This window comes from Ciconia boyciana, chromosome 14, assembly GCF_034638445.1.
Source record: "Ciconia boyciana chromosome 14, ASM3463844v1, whole genome shotgun sequence".
Lineage (NCBI taxonomy): Eukaryota > Metazoa > Chordata > Aves > Ciconiiformes > Ciconiidae > Ciconia > Ciconia boyciana.
The window spans coordinates 17569032-17583107 of NC_132947.1; the positions used below are offsets into that span (position 1 = coordinate 17569032).

Below are 14076 nucleotides of genomic sequence, written 5' to 3' on the forward strand. Positions count from 1 at the left end.
GACCCTTCAAAAGCTGAAATTATGGGAGGTGTTGGTTCATATGACTGGTTAACCACCAGCATGGCCACCGTGGCAACTGTGACACTCTCAGTGGTCTCCACACGACCAGAAGTTCTTTGCCAACTCATGGATGTGAGGGCTCAGAAGAAGCTGTCTTTCCTTAGAGCTATGTGTAGTTGACATGAATGTAATAGGACAATTGTGTTCTCCAAGGCTGGCCAGAAAAGCCTGGTCCTGCAGAGGCGGTGCCATGGGAGAAGGCTCCCTCAGCCTCACAGCCTGAGGGCATTTCAATGTTCACATCTCTTGTGTTCCTGGTGTTACTAAAGTCAGCAAGTGCTGTCATCAGAGCAAGGACTTCAGTAGCACTTTGGGGGTCAAATCTCTTGCAAATCATGTGTGCAGCACTGGGGAAGGACGGGGTAATTTTGTACTTCCAGAATTAGTAGCTAGTCCCAGAATGGCTTTCTTAGCTTTGGTGGGCAAGACTGTGTTGGCACTACTGAGCTTGGCCAGCAAGGCCTCCTCTCACGGGGAGAACAAGAGAGAAGCAAATCAGCAGCTTGCCATTTCTAGAAATGCACAAGCCAGTTCCTCAACAGCTATTCTTGTGCCTTCTGCACATTGGCTAAAACAGTTGGACCTGCCTGTGCTGACACTGCAGGTGGAAGGTGATGCCTTGCAGGAGGCTTGTAGCAGAAATCTGATGCTGTCAACTCAAGGAAAGACATGAATTTCTGTTCCATATCTGGAGTTACAGAGTATACCCCAGTTTCCCTGCCATAGGAAAATGACATCTCTGTTGAGCAGTTGTGGTGTGTACAGTGGGGAGGTAGGGTCACCAGGTACCTTGCAATTTCCAGCTAAAGGCATTGAAGAGATCTGGCCCTGATGGATTTTTGAGTCAGCTTGGCATCTCCCTGAGATGCTCATTAGCAGCTGTTTTCACAAATATTGGGAGCTTTCAGTGCAGTGCGTGAGCTGGGAGTGGAAGGCAAAGTAGCTGGGGATCCCAGGAGCAGTACAGCTGCTAGTCACACACGGCAACTAATTGGCTCTTTCCTGTATTCATCCCTTTCCTTGTCTCATGTTGTTTCCAGTCCCTTATGTGCAGCTCAGCCACCTAAGCACTGAGTCAGGTACCTTCAACTGTGCATCCGCCTTGGCCCAAGTCTGTGATTCTTCGGGTGCATTGCTCTGTCTCAGCATGTCCTGCTGGCCTGCTGCAAGCTAGGCTGATCCATTGTTACAACGTGTATGCTATGGTTTTTCACCTTTCATTTGTATTTTGTTGATTGTTGCATGACTTCAGCTCTGTGGTTTTCTAGAGTGACGAGACTGACTTTCAAAAGGTCATCTGTACAACAGCTGCCTTGGTTTGCACAGACACCATAACTGCACTTGCAAATGATCAGTTACACTTCTGGCATTTGCTCACCTCAGACCTTTTGAAATTGGGCCTTAAACATCTTGCTTTAGACGTGCAAAGACTCAATTTTGGCAGTGACGAGTGAGTTTTCTTCCTGAGGGTATAGCTCTTTTTGTGCTTACCCAGTGACACATATCTGACTGTGATACTTGCTCTAGGAACTTCCTCCTTTTCTAAGTCCCACACTTGTTCTTTCTTGCAGTGCCAGCAGCTAGTATGACCAGGCTGATGCGCTCCCGTACTCACTCCTCCTCTAGCGTGGGCTCTGGGGAGAGCATCCGCAGCCGGTCTCACACCAGCAACCATGGTGAAGGAAGTGCTGGAACCCCAGAAGGAATTGACCTCCAGGATGCACCTCAAACCATGGAAGTATCCTGTTAGGCAGGAGCCCCTCTTCTGGATTCAGACAACTCCACTTGCCCCCACTGAACCCACTCAGAATCTAGCATTCATCCAACACGGCATTAACTGTTCTAACTTGTGCATGCCCATCTGAGCTGCCACCTCCTTGGTAGTCTGTACTTGGCATTACTTTGGTCCTCTCTGTATGCCCTTGGCATCAGAGCCTCTTTAAAACTCATTAACATTCCGCGGTCTTAGTAAGTCATGTTACTGTACATGCTGATACCATCTCCTGTCTGTGCTGTATATCGATCCAGATGACAGCCGTTGTCTCCCCTGTTCATTTAAATATAATTTCTGTGGCTTTGTGAGGTTTAGAATTGCTTTGTAGTTGTGCTTCTGCTAAAGGACCCTTGTGGTGCAGTTGGTATGGCATCTGTGGGACGTGGGAAAGCAAGACCATGATGATGTGAAACTCCAGGCACTGGAGCAGGCAATGCTCTTTGGCAGGGTTGTGCCTGGAGTGCAGAACCCACCAGAAGGTCTTTGTGTTCCCAGGACTCTTGGCATGCCAGGCAGCCATGGGGAAAACAAATGGTCAGAAATACTGTCTTGGTCTCATCTCTGTATGTGTGTTAAGAAGGAGCAGAGTGATTTCTTACCTGAGCCTCCTGAAAGGGCAAAGCAATTAATAAGTAAACTTAGACTAACTGAGGTGCACTGTTAATCAAGTACAAGGGATTAAACTACAGCAGCCCTGGCTTCCAGACCACCTCTGCCGACCCTCTGCCTCTCCTGCAGAAGGGCCAGATGCAGTTAACACCTAGTCGCTATTCTACCCTGGCACAAGTGCATCTTTAACATCGAGTAGGTTGTGAAATGGGCAGCAGTGCCCCTTGCCAGGTGGAGATCCAGAAATCTCCTGCACTGCCAGCTCTGCTTCCCACTGCTGCCAGCCCCCAGTAGGGTGTCTGCACAGGGTATTAACCGAGGCTCAGGAAATAGCAGCGAATGTAAACGACTGTCAGTAGGCACATGTTCTTCATGTGAGTCAGGTCAGAAGTGTGAGCAGTGAATGCCTCCGTGCAGGTACTATTTGCTGTCTTCATGGAATTCACGATTCTGCTGCCTTTTTACATCTGGCCGGGTCACAGAGGGCAGGAGGCAAATGCCTGCTGCATGTCAGGGTCTAGCTGTTAATGGGAGAAAAGGGATGAGTGGTCAGGCTACTACAGGTCTCGATAGATGAGCGAAACATCCTTTCTTAATTGTTGAGCAGTCCTGACTCACTGGGAGCCAGCTCTTCCGAGGGTCACGCTCATGTTCTGCTCCATTTCAGGTAGGGAATGGGACTGGGATGCTCTGCCTGAGGGGGACTTTGTACCAGTTATTAAATAAAGCTATAACTGAGTTTCATTGTTACCCTGTGTGCTCGTGGTGTTTCTCTCGCCGGGACCTGACACCCTGCTGGTTTTGTCAGTTTTGGTGTCTCCTACTGTGAAAGACAAACTCTTCCCCGTGGAAGCGCTAGCACTGGCCACCTCTTGCAAGAGGCAGCTGTGCGGGAGCAGCGTGGTCGGGTGCCCCCGCATCCCCTGGGAGAGGCTGTCTAAGGTGCTGGAGAGCTGGCTTCTGCAGAAATGCGAAAATAAACTTCCAGCTTTGACAGAGTGGAGGCTAAACAACAGGTTTGCTGCAAAACAGGCACACGGACAAGAATTGCCTCCAGACAAAGGCAAGTGCTAGGATCCGCCTTCCCTGGTGAACAGTGCTGTGCACCAGCGTGCTTTACGGGTATAACAGAAAGTTAACCTGTAAACCCTGTGACAAGGCAGCTGTCGTGACACGGAAAGGCAGAGGGCAGTTTGGAAGGCAGCGTGAGGTCTGTTCACACATCTGCCCCCTGCGCCGCAGCAGGTGCAGGTGGAGCAACGCGCAACAGCCGGTTGTTTAACACAACCGTTTCTTCATCTTCTGCTTTTCAGATCCAGGTTTTGCTCTCAAGTTTCAGACGTCTGTCATCTTACTTTCACAGAAAGCTAGCTGGGACTGAAGAGGGGTTAAACCGTTGGTCACAGATTAGTCCAGGTCTTGCTGTCATGCCCATGGGGTGGATTCCTGCCGCCTCCTGCTTTGGGGAAGGTCTGCGTGGGAGAGGCCATTGCAGGAAGTGAGACAAAGTGTTTTCATGAATCACAAGCTGAATGAAAGGTGAGAAATGGGAGAAATTGGCCAGTTGTATTAATGAGTGAGTAGTGAAAGTGACAAAGTGATTAAATGAACAAAAATATAAGTTTGAGTCTACAGAAGACAGGCGACTATCAAAGAGACCAGGCCACCAGATACCACGTGAAGTTCATTGCTGCTAAATGCAAGTGCTGGATGCAAAGCAACGTACGCAAGAGAAGAGCTGATCTACATGCAGCGCTGTGATTTATTGCCAGCTAACTACACTGAGAAACGATTCTTCCTCGAGTTCCCTTATGAAAATACAGCAACAGACCAAAAGAAAGGCAAACACAATATTAAAATGACAATTAAATGAGAGGAAATCGCAGTGGTTGGTGCGAGCTTGCCGAGTACTGTTTATGATGATGTGGAGCAGGAGAGCTCAGAGCTACAGGCTGCCCATGGACAAGGAACCCAGCAGAGTAAATAGATGAGACTTTAGCAATTTAAAAGAGGGGTGATTAAGGAGAGTTTTGTTGCCATGGTGGTTCATAGGCAAAATTGGTAGTGATGGTTGTCATGTATTTTATTACCCCAAAATAACTGGAAAAGGTAAACTTGTTTTCACATAAGCACGTGCTTTTCCTGGTAAAAATACAAAAATCAAAGCTAAATACAAGTTGAGAAATTAGTTTAATAAAGGACAAAATGTTTCTTTGGGTGGTAAGAGCAATGCCAACCAAATCCAGGAGAGGAGCTTGAGCTTGGGACAGGTTTCCCTGGGCTGTGATCCCGAACCACACTGGCGCTGGTCCTGCTAGCTGCGGGGCTGTGAGCGGGACGCCCACCGGCTGGGGACACGGTTCTGCATTGCCACAGCTCGAGGGGCAGCACTGAGGGTAGAGTCAGTCCCTGTGAAATACCGGAATGTGTCCAAGACCTCTTTCTTCTGGATGGACTTGGCACCCCTGGGGGTGCTTAGCCAGGGGTGGGCATGTGGATGGAGCCAGCGCTTTCCAGCTCTCCCACACCCTTAGGAATGAGCTCCTGATTGCTCAAAACCTTGGGACAAGCTCATTCAGAGGCACTCCCAGCCCAAGCTCCCAAATCTTTGTATCAGTAAAAGTGTGCACCCTTTTCTCCAGCAGCACAGGCTCTCTGGCTGAGCTCAGCTCTGCTGAAGGTTTCGCTGGGTCACTGTCGGAAAAACACTTCTCACAGCCATGGGCTGAGGTTTCTGCCAGGCGGCTGCTCGGCTGCAGTGCCTCTTGTGCTGTAAGGTGCTGCACCTTACCCAGAAAACCGCAGTCTTTGCGAGAAGGCAGCTTCGCGCTGCTGACCCCAGCGCCGTGCCCCCAGCTGCGGCCGCGGGCAGCCCCTGCCCGGGCTGGAGCACGCTGTGCACTCACAACTGGACGTGCTCCTTGGTGAAAGGTGATGGAGTCAAACTCTTCTTGGTGGTGCCTGGCGGCTGCGAGGAACAACAGCCAAAAATTTTGGTTTGGGAGCCTCAGAACTGATACTGGCATTTTTCCTTGTTTTTAAGGCAAGAGGGTGGTGCAGCTGTGGGATGAGCAATCGGGAGGGATGTCCATCCTTGGAGGGTTTTCAAGATGGAGCCACAGCCAAGCTGGTATAGCTGGTGTCAGTCACACCCCGAGGATGAAGCAGGACTTGGGACCTCAGGGGCTCCTTCCCCCAAAAACCTCCATTATTTGATCTTAACTCCTGAAACAACCTGCAGGGATGGTTGCTGTGGCTCGCTTTGCTTGGAGCCTTGTCCCTCTCTGTTGGATCAGAGGAGCATAAGCCAGTATGTTACTGCTGCCCCTGCCTGCTTGTGGCATGGGGCTGCCCGGCAAGGAGGGGACAGGGGACCGGGGGGCAGGGGGCAGGGGGACATGGACGGATGGACATCCTGTGGCCAGAGAAACCCACTGATTATGCTTTTGCCAGTCCTGTGTGCCGCCTTCCCACGCATGCGTTAAGATAAAGCCCCTTTGCCCAGCCCCGCTGTCCAGGTTGGGGAGGGGATGACTGGGGCACCCCATTTTAGTCACCAGCACTAATCCAGGAAGGTGCTGGGCAGCACAGAGCTGGGGGGGGGCTGAGCCACATTTGGGACGAGCCATGGCACACCAAGGGTTGTCCCTTACAACCCCAGGGACCCCAGCGGGGTTTCACCACCAGTTCCAGGAACAAATGCATCTTCTCCCAGAAATAATCAACCCCTTGCAAGCGAGCAGTGTCCGAGCTCACAGCAGGCTTGGGGAGGGGGCCCTGAACCCCAAGAGCGGCGTGAGGTCCCAGTGAGTGGCTGCTTTCATAAAAGCTCTTTTTTGTGTGCATTTCACACCGTCACGGTGGTGAAAATTGATTGACCAGAAACTTTCAAGGTCACAGCAGAAATAGCAGCAGGATGTTCAGCTGCAGCAGTGTGCCTGGGGCAGGAGGCTGCCGAGCAGCCAGCCCCGCGGCAGGGACACAGCAGCCGGACAGTGCTGCACAGCCAGGCGTGAGCACCAGCACGGCATGGCCAGTCCCAGCCCAGGACGGCAGGACAGAAGCTGCCGAGAGCACATACGAGGCCTTTCCTCGGGGTGGGCATCAGAGGGTCCTGCCCTGAGCCTGGTTGGCTGTGCCAAATGGTGTTTGCTTTGAAAAGTGAAATAGCCACACGCATTTTTTTGGGAAATGGGCAGAGGGATGGCCCACGCCAGGGCGGCAGCTGCTGGCACTTGGCTGGGTGGTGGCTGGTGCTGGATGAGGATGGGAGTGTAGGGCTGGGCCTGGGTGGGGCTGGGACAGATACGAAGCTGGGGCTGTGGCTGCTCCCACACACAACCCAGCCAGGCACCGGGCTTGGCAGCGTGGGGGGGCACCCGCAGATGTCCATGCAGCATCCCACCCTCCACACCACAACCAGCACCGCACCCCATCCCGAGGGCAGCGCGTGGCCCTGGTGCTGCGGGGAACAGCTCTGGGCAGCGGCGCCCTGGGACCCCCCCGGTTTGTCCTGGCTGGAGACAGCACTTGTCCAGCTTCAACCCCCCCGTGGCTGCTCCCACTCTCACGTGCCGCCCATCCCTCCCTCTTAACCCTCCCCGAATCCATAGTGCCTTGAGTACCCTGAGGGGTTTTTCTTAGGCCTTGTGCCCGGTGCCGAGGCCCCCCAAGGGGCACAGCTGAGCAACCTGTTGGCTGAGTGAAAAGCGAAAAACCCCGCTCCGGTGCACGCACACGTCACAGGAAACAGCGGCAGCCCACAGCACCGGCTCCAGCGCCTCGCACCCCTCGCCGGCAGCACTGCCAGGAGCAGCCCCAGCTCTGGCACCTGAAAACACCCAGCCCTAGAGCAGAGGGACGAGGGCGAACCAAGTGGGTCCTGCAAGGGCGGGGGGTTGACCCATTGCAAGGGAGCCCCACCCTGCCAGAGGGACCCCCCCCCGCAACCTGGATGCCCTGTGAACCCACCATGCTGGAGCAGCACCCTGCGGGGAAGAGCCCGGCCAATGCCTGCCTGGCCCTGGTGGCTCCAGCGCAATGGTGACAGCAGCGAGAGGCAGGTAAGTGGGGTTCGCCCCCCCCAGAGGGTCTGGGGCAGCAGCGGGTCTGGGGAGGCTCAGCCCAGGGTGGGGGGCGGGGGGGTGGGTTGTGGTGCCCGACACACTGGGATGGCGGCATCCAGAGGGTGAGCATGGCCAGTTGCTGCCCACCACGGGGACGTGGATGGAGAGGGTCCCCAGCTCACCCCAGCTGTGGCCATGAGTCCCCTGACACCCTCTGGGGCGGGGGGGCTGGTTTCCTCGAAGGGCTCCCTGGGGAGCTGCCCGCCAGCTCAGCCCCAGCGCAGAGCCCTGCCTTTCTCGGGAGCCGTCGCACTGGCATCACCCTTCGGCGATGCCCTGCCCTGGGGCACAGTGGGTGACTGCGACCCACGAGCCCGCATCCTGACACGGCCGTGCTGCAGGGCTCGTGGCCCCGCTGGGGGCCGACCCCTCTGCCCAGCGCCCACGGTGCTGCTGGCGCCGGGCCTGAGCCTCTCCTTCCCTCCCAGCTGGCAGCAGCCGAGGCTGGGGGCAGGGGTGCGTGCTGAACCCGAGGGATGGGGAGCCTGCCCAGCCGGAAGAAGCCGCTCAGCGTCCTGCCAGCGGTTGCCGACACCATGCAGCCCCCACTGCCCGTGCAGGCAGGTAGGCACCTGGCAGCTGCCAGCTTGGCCAGCATTCCCCAGTGTGCACAGTCCTGCCCCAGCTGGGGCTAGGTGGTGCCGGGGGAGGTCTGAGCCCCCTCACCTTCCCCGCAGCCCCCAGTGCCTTCCTGGCCCTAGCCCTCTGCGACTTCCCCTCCGGCGCGGGGGCGGCCGCTGTCCTGAGGATGGGGGAGCAGCTCCGTGTCCTCTCTGAGTAAGTCCCCTCACTGAGCGGGCACTCCTGACCAGTGTGCAGCCCGTGGGGCCATGATGGTGGCACCCGTCCTGGGGGGTCCCGTCCCTGTACACAGCAGCCTCGGCGCCTCAGGATGGCTTGTCCCCCTTCCCTGCAGGGACGGGGAGTGGTGGCTGGTGGCGTCTGAGGTCTCCGGCACGGAGTGCCACGTCCCCAGCAGCTGTGTGGCCAAGGTCAGGCACAGGTAAATGCTGGGAAGGGTCCGTCCCAGGGTGGGCCCCAGGGGACATAGCCCCACTGCAGAGAGCCTGGCCAACCCTGAGGCCAAACGCCAGCCACCATGCCGGGACATCCTGCCCTATTTCCCTCCCTGGGCTGTGGAGCAGCGCTGGGGCTTGGGGAGGCAGCACGGCATGCCAGGGTGTCCCCAGGACATGCGCTGCTGCACCCCAAGCTGTCCCCTCCGCCCCGGCTGGGGCAGGACAGGCCCTGGGGCGCTGGGTGTCCCTGCACAGCCGGGAGGGGCTCTGCCAGTGCCTGCTGCCTGCGCAGGTGGCTGTACGAGGGCGTCAGCCGGCAGAAGGCGGAGGAGCTGCTGCTCCGGCCAGGCAACTGCAGCGGGTCCTTCCTGATACGGGAGAGCCAGACCAGACGAGGTGAGAGCCCTTGGGAGAGCCGTCTCCTGTACCCCCTCCCAGCCATCCCCACTGGGGTGCCAAGGGTGTGAGTGGGGCCCCAGTGGGGCTGATGCTCCATCGCTTGCACCTGGTGGCAACAGCCTGCCCCACGTGGCGGTTTCCTGGTGCCACTGCTCCCCGCTTCGTGCTGAGCCTCTGCCTCTGCCACGGGGCCTCAAAAGAACAAAACCACCAGGAGGCTTCCTGCAGCTTTTGGTTAAGCAGAGAAGTGAAAAGGCTCAGCCTCTGAAATGAAACGGGGCACCCATCACGACAAGGTGCTGAGGGGAGCCCGCGAGGAGATCCTGCTGGGTGACCCAGTGCACGCAGCTGATGCACTGGCATGGTGCTGCATAGCCCCACAGCTGCCAGGCACTGAGCGGGCCGTGGGACTGGGGATGGCCCATCCATGCATGGCCCCTGAAAGTGGAGACTCGGGCACAGAGCCACAGCACCTGATGCTGAGGGCACGTGAGACACAGCAGGCAGCTGCCCGAGGTCATCCCATGTCCCAGCACTCCCACATCCCCCATGCAGCCCCACAAGGAGAAGGGTACTGCCAGCCACCCCCATGGGGTGATAAAACCCCTGATGTGGGAGAGCGCAGGGCAGTGGGGCTGAGCAGCGTGGGTGCCCACAGTAGCCCGGCCACGTGCCCCTCATCCCGGCAGGCTGCTACTCGCTGTCGGTGCGCCGCAGCGAGCGCGCCTCCTGGGACTCGGTGACACACTACCGCATCCACCGCCTGGAGAACGGCTGGCTCTACATCTCGCCCCGGCTCACCTTCCCCAGCCTGCACGACCTGGTGGACCACTACTCGGGTAATGCCCTGCCAGTGCCCCAGCACCCCCATCTGTGTGTGGGGGGGATGCCCTGTGCCCTGCAGAGAGGGAGGGGGAAAGGTGGCAGCCTGTGCCCCACCTGCATGGGTGCCCCTGGGGTTGGGGTGCAGGTGGGGTCACCCTGCTGATGCTGCTGGCTCCCCACCCAGAGTTCGGAGAGGGGCTGTGCTGCCCCCTCAGGGAGCCCTGTTCCATGGAAGGGGTGAGGGTGGCCCCAGTCCCCGCCATGCCCGCTGTCGTGAAGAAGCCATCGCTCAACTGGGACAAGATCGACAGGTAGGGACGGCCGGGAAAGGGGCTGGGGCTCCCCTCATCACCCATGCCGGACACCCGGGGGTCTGGGGGCTGCCCACTGACCACCCCATCTGCCCTCCTGCAGCTCCCTCCTGTTCTCGGAGGCCACGTCCCCACCGGAGGAGGAGGACTCTCCCATCAGCCTGGGCCTGCGGGAAGCCATCAGCTCCTACCTCCTCCTGACAGAGACGGCCGCCCCCAAGGAGGGCCCCACGGGGAAGGGGGCAAAGAGCAGCTGAGGGCAGGGACCCACTTGGCCACAGCCCCACAGAGGACACCTGGCCCTTGTTACAGCATTCACCTCGTTTCAGCCACGATCACTCGTTGATGCCACGGGAGCCAGGCACTCCGGGGCCATTGGCCTGGACAGGGGACAGCTGAGACCAAGGTGGGGACAGGCAGCCACCAATGCTGGAGGAAGGGGCTGCCCAAGAGCCCATTCTCCCCAAAGCCGGGTGCTTTGGGATGTGATGTTTGACCACCCCAAGCATCACCCAGCAGCCACGGGAGAAGGCAGAAGCTGTACATAGAAGGAGCTGTGCCTGTCCCACAGGCTGCAACGGGGCCCCGCCACATCTGTGCTCCCACAGCGGCAGGGAAATGGGATGCAAATGTTCAACAAGCCAAAGCCTGGCCCAGGTGGGGGAACAACCCAACCCCATCAGACCCCTCATGTTCACGCACAAACTTTTTTGGGGTACCCTACCCCAAAAAAGCCGTGCAGGACCGGGCCTGTGAGCAGCAGCCACGGACCCTCATGCTCTCACCCACCCATAACTCACCCCTCTGCTTGTTGGGAGCAGCAGAGCAGCAGCCAGCAGGAAACCAGCCTCTTACTGCACCCGAAGTAGCTGATTTAACACATGGATTGTACTGGGTTTAAGGTCCATAAAACAGGATCCTGCTGGACATGCAGCAATAACCATTTATAATATCTTAATTAAAGGGCATCTCATTCACAGTTGAGGGTTTGTGAATAAATTGTGAACCACCAGCTGCAACTGCGGGGCAGGTTTCCACCCACCGCAGCCTGGGGGTTTTTGCTCCTGCCACAGCCATCGCCCCCAGCCCTGCCACCAGCTTTCCCCAACCAGGTCTGATCCTCAGCCACCTCACTTAGGGCAAATTAATGAGCCCTAAAGGTTTAAAAATGTTTTAAACATCACAACTGCTGTTCTAGAAGCAATGGAGAAAGAAATGGGTCCATACCAGGACTCAATGATCCAAAAAGGCAGAATGCAAATACTGGTGTCCAACCCCGATCTAAGCTACACCTCTGGGCTAGAGGTGGCAGAAATGCCTCAGAACAGCAACACACCTGAGCCTTTGCTTTCAACAGGCCCTTATCAGCAAAGCACAGCCTGGGGAAAGCTCCTGAAGCTTCCTCTGCGGTGAGAACCGGTGCAGAAGCAATGGTGTTGCTTGGCGACATCCCTCCCTTCCTTTCTTCGCTCTATGCCCAGAGGCTGGTGCGGCAGGACCCCCCCTTATCTGCAGATTTCCTGCTTCTGACATGCTTCAATCTCTTCATTTTCATGTCTGACAAGCTTGCTGTTGCAACCCCACCATCGCTTCCTCATTTCCTTCCACGCAGCAGCCCACAGCTTTACAGAGCTGCTCAGCCATCAGCCTTGAGCCCAGGTGTCTTTTCAGCACAGGACACAGGTCAGGGTTTATCCCTCAGCCTTGACCTTGCCCCACAGCCAGCCGAGCCCACTGCTGTCACCCCTGGGGCCCCCGAGGCACCTCAGAGGGTTTTGCTTCCTTTATTTTTGCCATTAACCCACATTGGCTCTTGGGCCTCCTTCCTCCGCTTCCAAGCTGGATCCAGGTTCTTGGGTGTTTTACACCACAGTGATGGTTCTACCTCAGGCTGGAGGCAGCCACAGTCAAGAAACCGCTTCTCTGCTATTTGTATCCTGGTGACTGGTAAGACAGGAAATACCTGGTTGGAAAGCCTATTTGAATCCTTTCCCAATGCCAGCAGCTTCTGAGCCCTCCTCCTTCCCAGCCCCAGAGCAGCTCTCTCCCCAGCCCCAAAAGCTCCTTTCTCTGGGCATGCTTCACTCATGCTGAGAAACATCTTCACAAGCCTCCAACAGCGGGGCTGTGGCACCCTGGGCAGCAGAGGGTGCTGGGGGGGATCCCAGGGTGCCCAGCCTGGGGTGCTGCTATCCCCCCCTCCCTGCCTCCCACTGTTAAACACTGCAGCCCCCAGTTAACATCACAGGCACAAAGCCAGATGCCAAACCAGAATTTAACAGCTGGAAGAGGCAGAGAGCAGGTCCCAACACCTCCTCCCAGCAGCAGCTCTCGCCCCAGACAGGGGAGGACAGAGAGGAGAGGCAAGGGCTGCAGGGCTGCTGTCCCAGGCAGCGCAGGACTGGGACACCGAAGGCTGTGAAGGGACAGAACAAGCCCTGAGGAGACCCACCCGTGCCAGAGCAGCAAAGGACCTGCCAGCTGCCTCAGCCATCCCAGGGTGGGCGGCTGTGGAGACCCAGCAGGGACGGGGGCTGCCGGCTGTCCTCACCAGAGGCGCTCCAAGTGCCCAGGGCGCTCCTGGAAGAGGAGCTTCTCGGATGCTCTCTGCTGTGTCTTGGGGGCACACTGGGCTTTGCAGAGCTGCGGGCGCTTCAGCCAGATCAGCCATACTGTGGGCAGCACTGACCTCCCGAGAGCTTTGTCACCGACTTTCTCTGAAGTGACAAGTACGTAGTGACATCCAGCTGCGCAACCTCGCCATACAAGCCTATCCTCTGCCCCCTCACCCACCCGGAACCAAACTGTCCGAGCATTTCTTTCACAAGAGCAGCCACCAAGCAGTTGCTGGGATCAAAGGGACTTCTGAAGGTATTTGGACAAGCTGCAAAATAGCCAAAGTATCTCCAGTAGCTTTGGACCTCTATTCAGAGGGGACAGGGAGGGGACAGCCATTTCTGGAGCCTAGATTCAGCATGGCATTTGGCAAACCAGTACTCCAATTGACACACGAGGGTACAGAAACCCACCACTTCACAAGCAGGTCCTTCCCTTGGTGTCCCTTGCAACAGTGTATGTACTCAATCTGCACAGCTTAAAACCACCACAGTCTGAACGCTCAGGAGGTGCACACAACTCCTCCTCCTGAGCCCAATGCCCCAACAGCCCTCAACGATGGGAAACAGGGCCCACGCCATCCTTAAAAACTTGCTGGGGAGTGTTAACCAAGACAACTCTGTGGCATCATTCAGCCTTTACTGACCAAACACCTCGATGGCACACAAGCACCACCAGCAGAAACACCCTGCAGGCACAATATTATGAATTCCAGGTTTTTTTGTTATTTTGTTCTCCGTTTTGTGGTCTGCATGTATGTCCAATAGGAAAAAAAACCATGGTATTTTGTTTTTAACTACCTGCCTGTTTGAACACGGACTTTTTTTGGTTAGCTGTAGCAGGTATTAACCAGACAAGCGCTGTACATAGTTTTTTCCCTTCACAAGAGTTGCTATGCAAATACTGAAGGATTAGGACAAAGATATTAAATACTCTTCTGAACAACTGCAATACCTTGAGGTGCTCAACAACACCATTGCAAAAAACAGACCACGTATCATCAGTCAGGACCACTTTCACAATCTGATGAAATGCCAGTGCTGCAGCAGCAGGGATGGTACTTGAGCATCAAACCGAGCATGAACAAGATCCACAGTGAGGACAATGGCCAACAGCAAATCATGTAATTAGAAGAGATGATATTCTGGGCAAATAACAGCAAGACTATTAGAATGGTTGTGTCAGATCCTTAGGCTGAGGAACTTCAAGGTGAATCTGCCCACATGAAGGCTGACAGATGGCTTAGCACCTGCCTCCTGATGTGAGAGTCTGCCCCTACAAGAATCTTAGGATCAAGCAAGTAAAATAGGGAGCTTGGACAAGCTCAGACCAGAGGG

At 56.3% G+C, this 14076-nt stretch overlaps 2 protein-coding genes across 4 annotated transcripts in view; both read left to right on the top strand.

Annotated features, from left to right (window-relative positions):
* NDRG3 (NDRG family member 3) overlaps positions 1-3182 on the top strand; it is a 67011-nt gene extending 63829 nt beyond the window's left edge. For all 3 annotated transcript variants that reach the window (XM_072879153.1, XM_072879155.1, XM_072879154.1), the window contains one exon: positions 1632-3182. In XM_072879153.1, the coding sequence (XP_072735254.1) occupies positions 1632-1810 (179 nt within the window). In that variant the 3' untranslated portion in view covers positions 1811-3182. The remainder of the gene's footprint in view (positions 1-1631) is intronic.
* A 4301-nt stretch (positions 3183-7483) lies between these two features.
* Positions 7484-11081, top strand: SLA2 (Src like adaptor 2). Its single transcript, XM_072879542.1, has 7 exons — positions 7484-7506; positions 8005-8133; positions 8486-8572; positions 8881-8984; positions 9677-9826; positions 9997-10123; positions 10227-11081. The coding sequence occupies exons 1-7, from the start codon at positions 7484-7486 to the stop codon at positions 10378-10380; spliced, it is 774 nt and encodes a 257-aa protein (XP_072735643.1). The 3' UTR covers positions 10381-11081.
* Positions 11082-14076: the final 2995 nt, after the last annotated feature.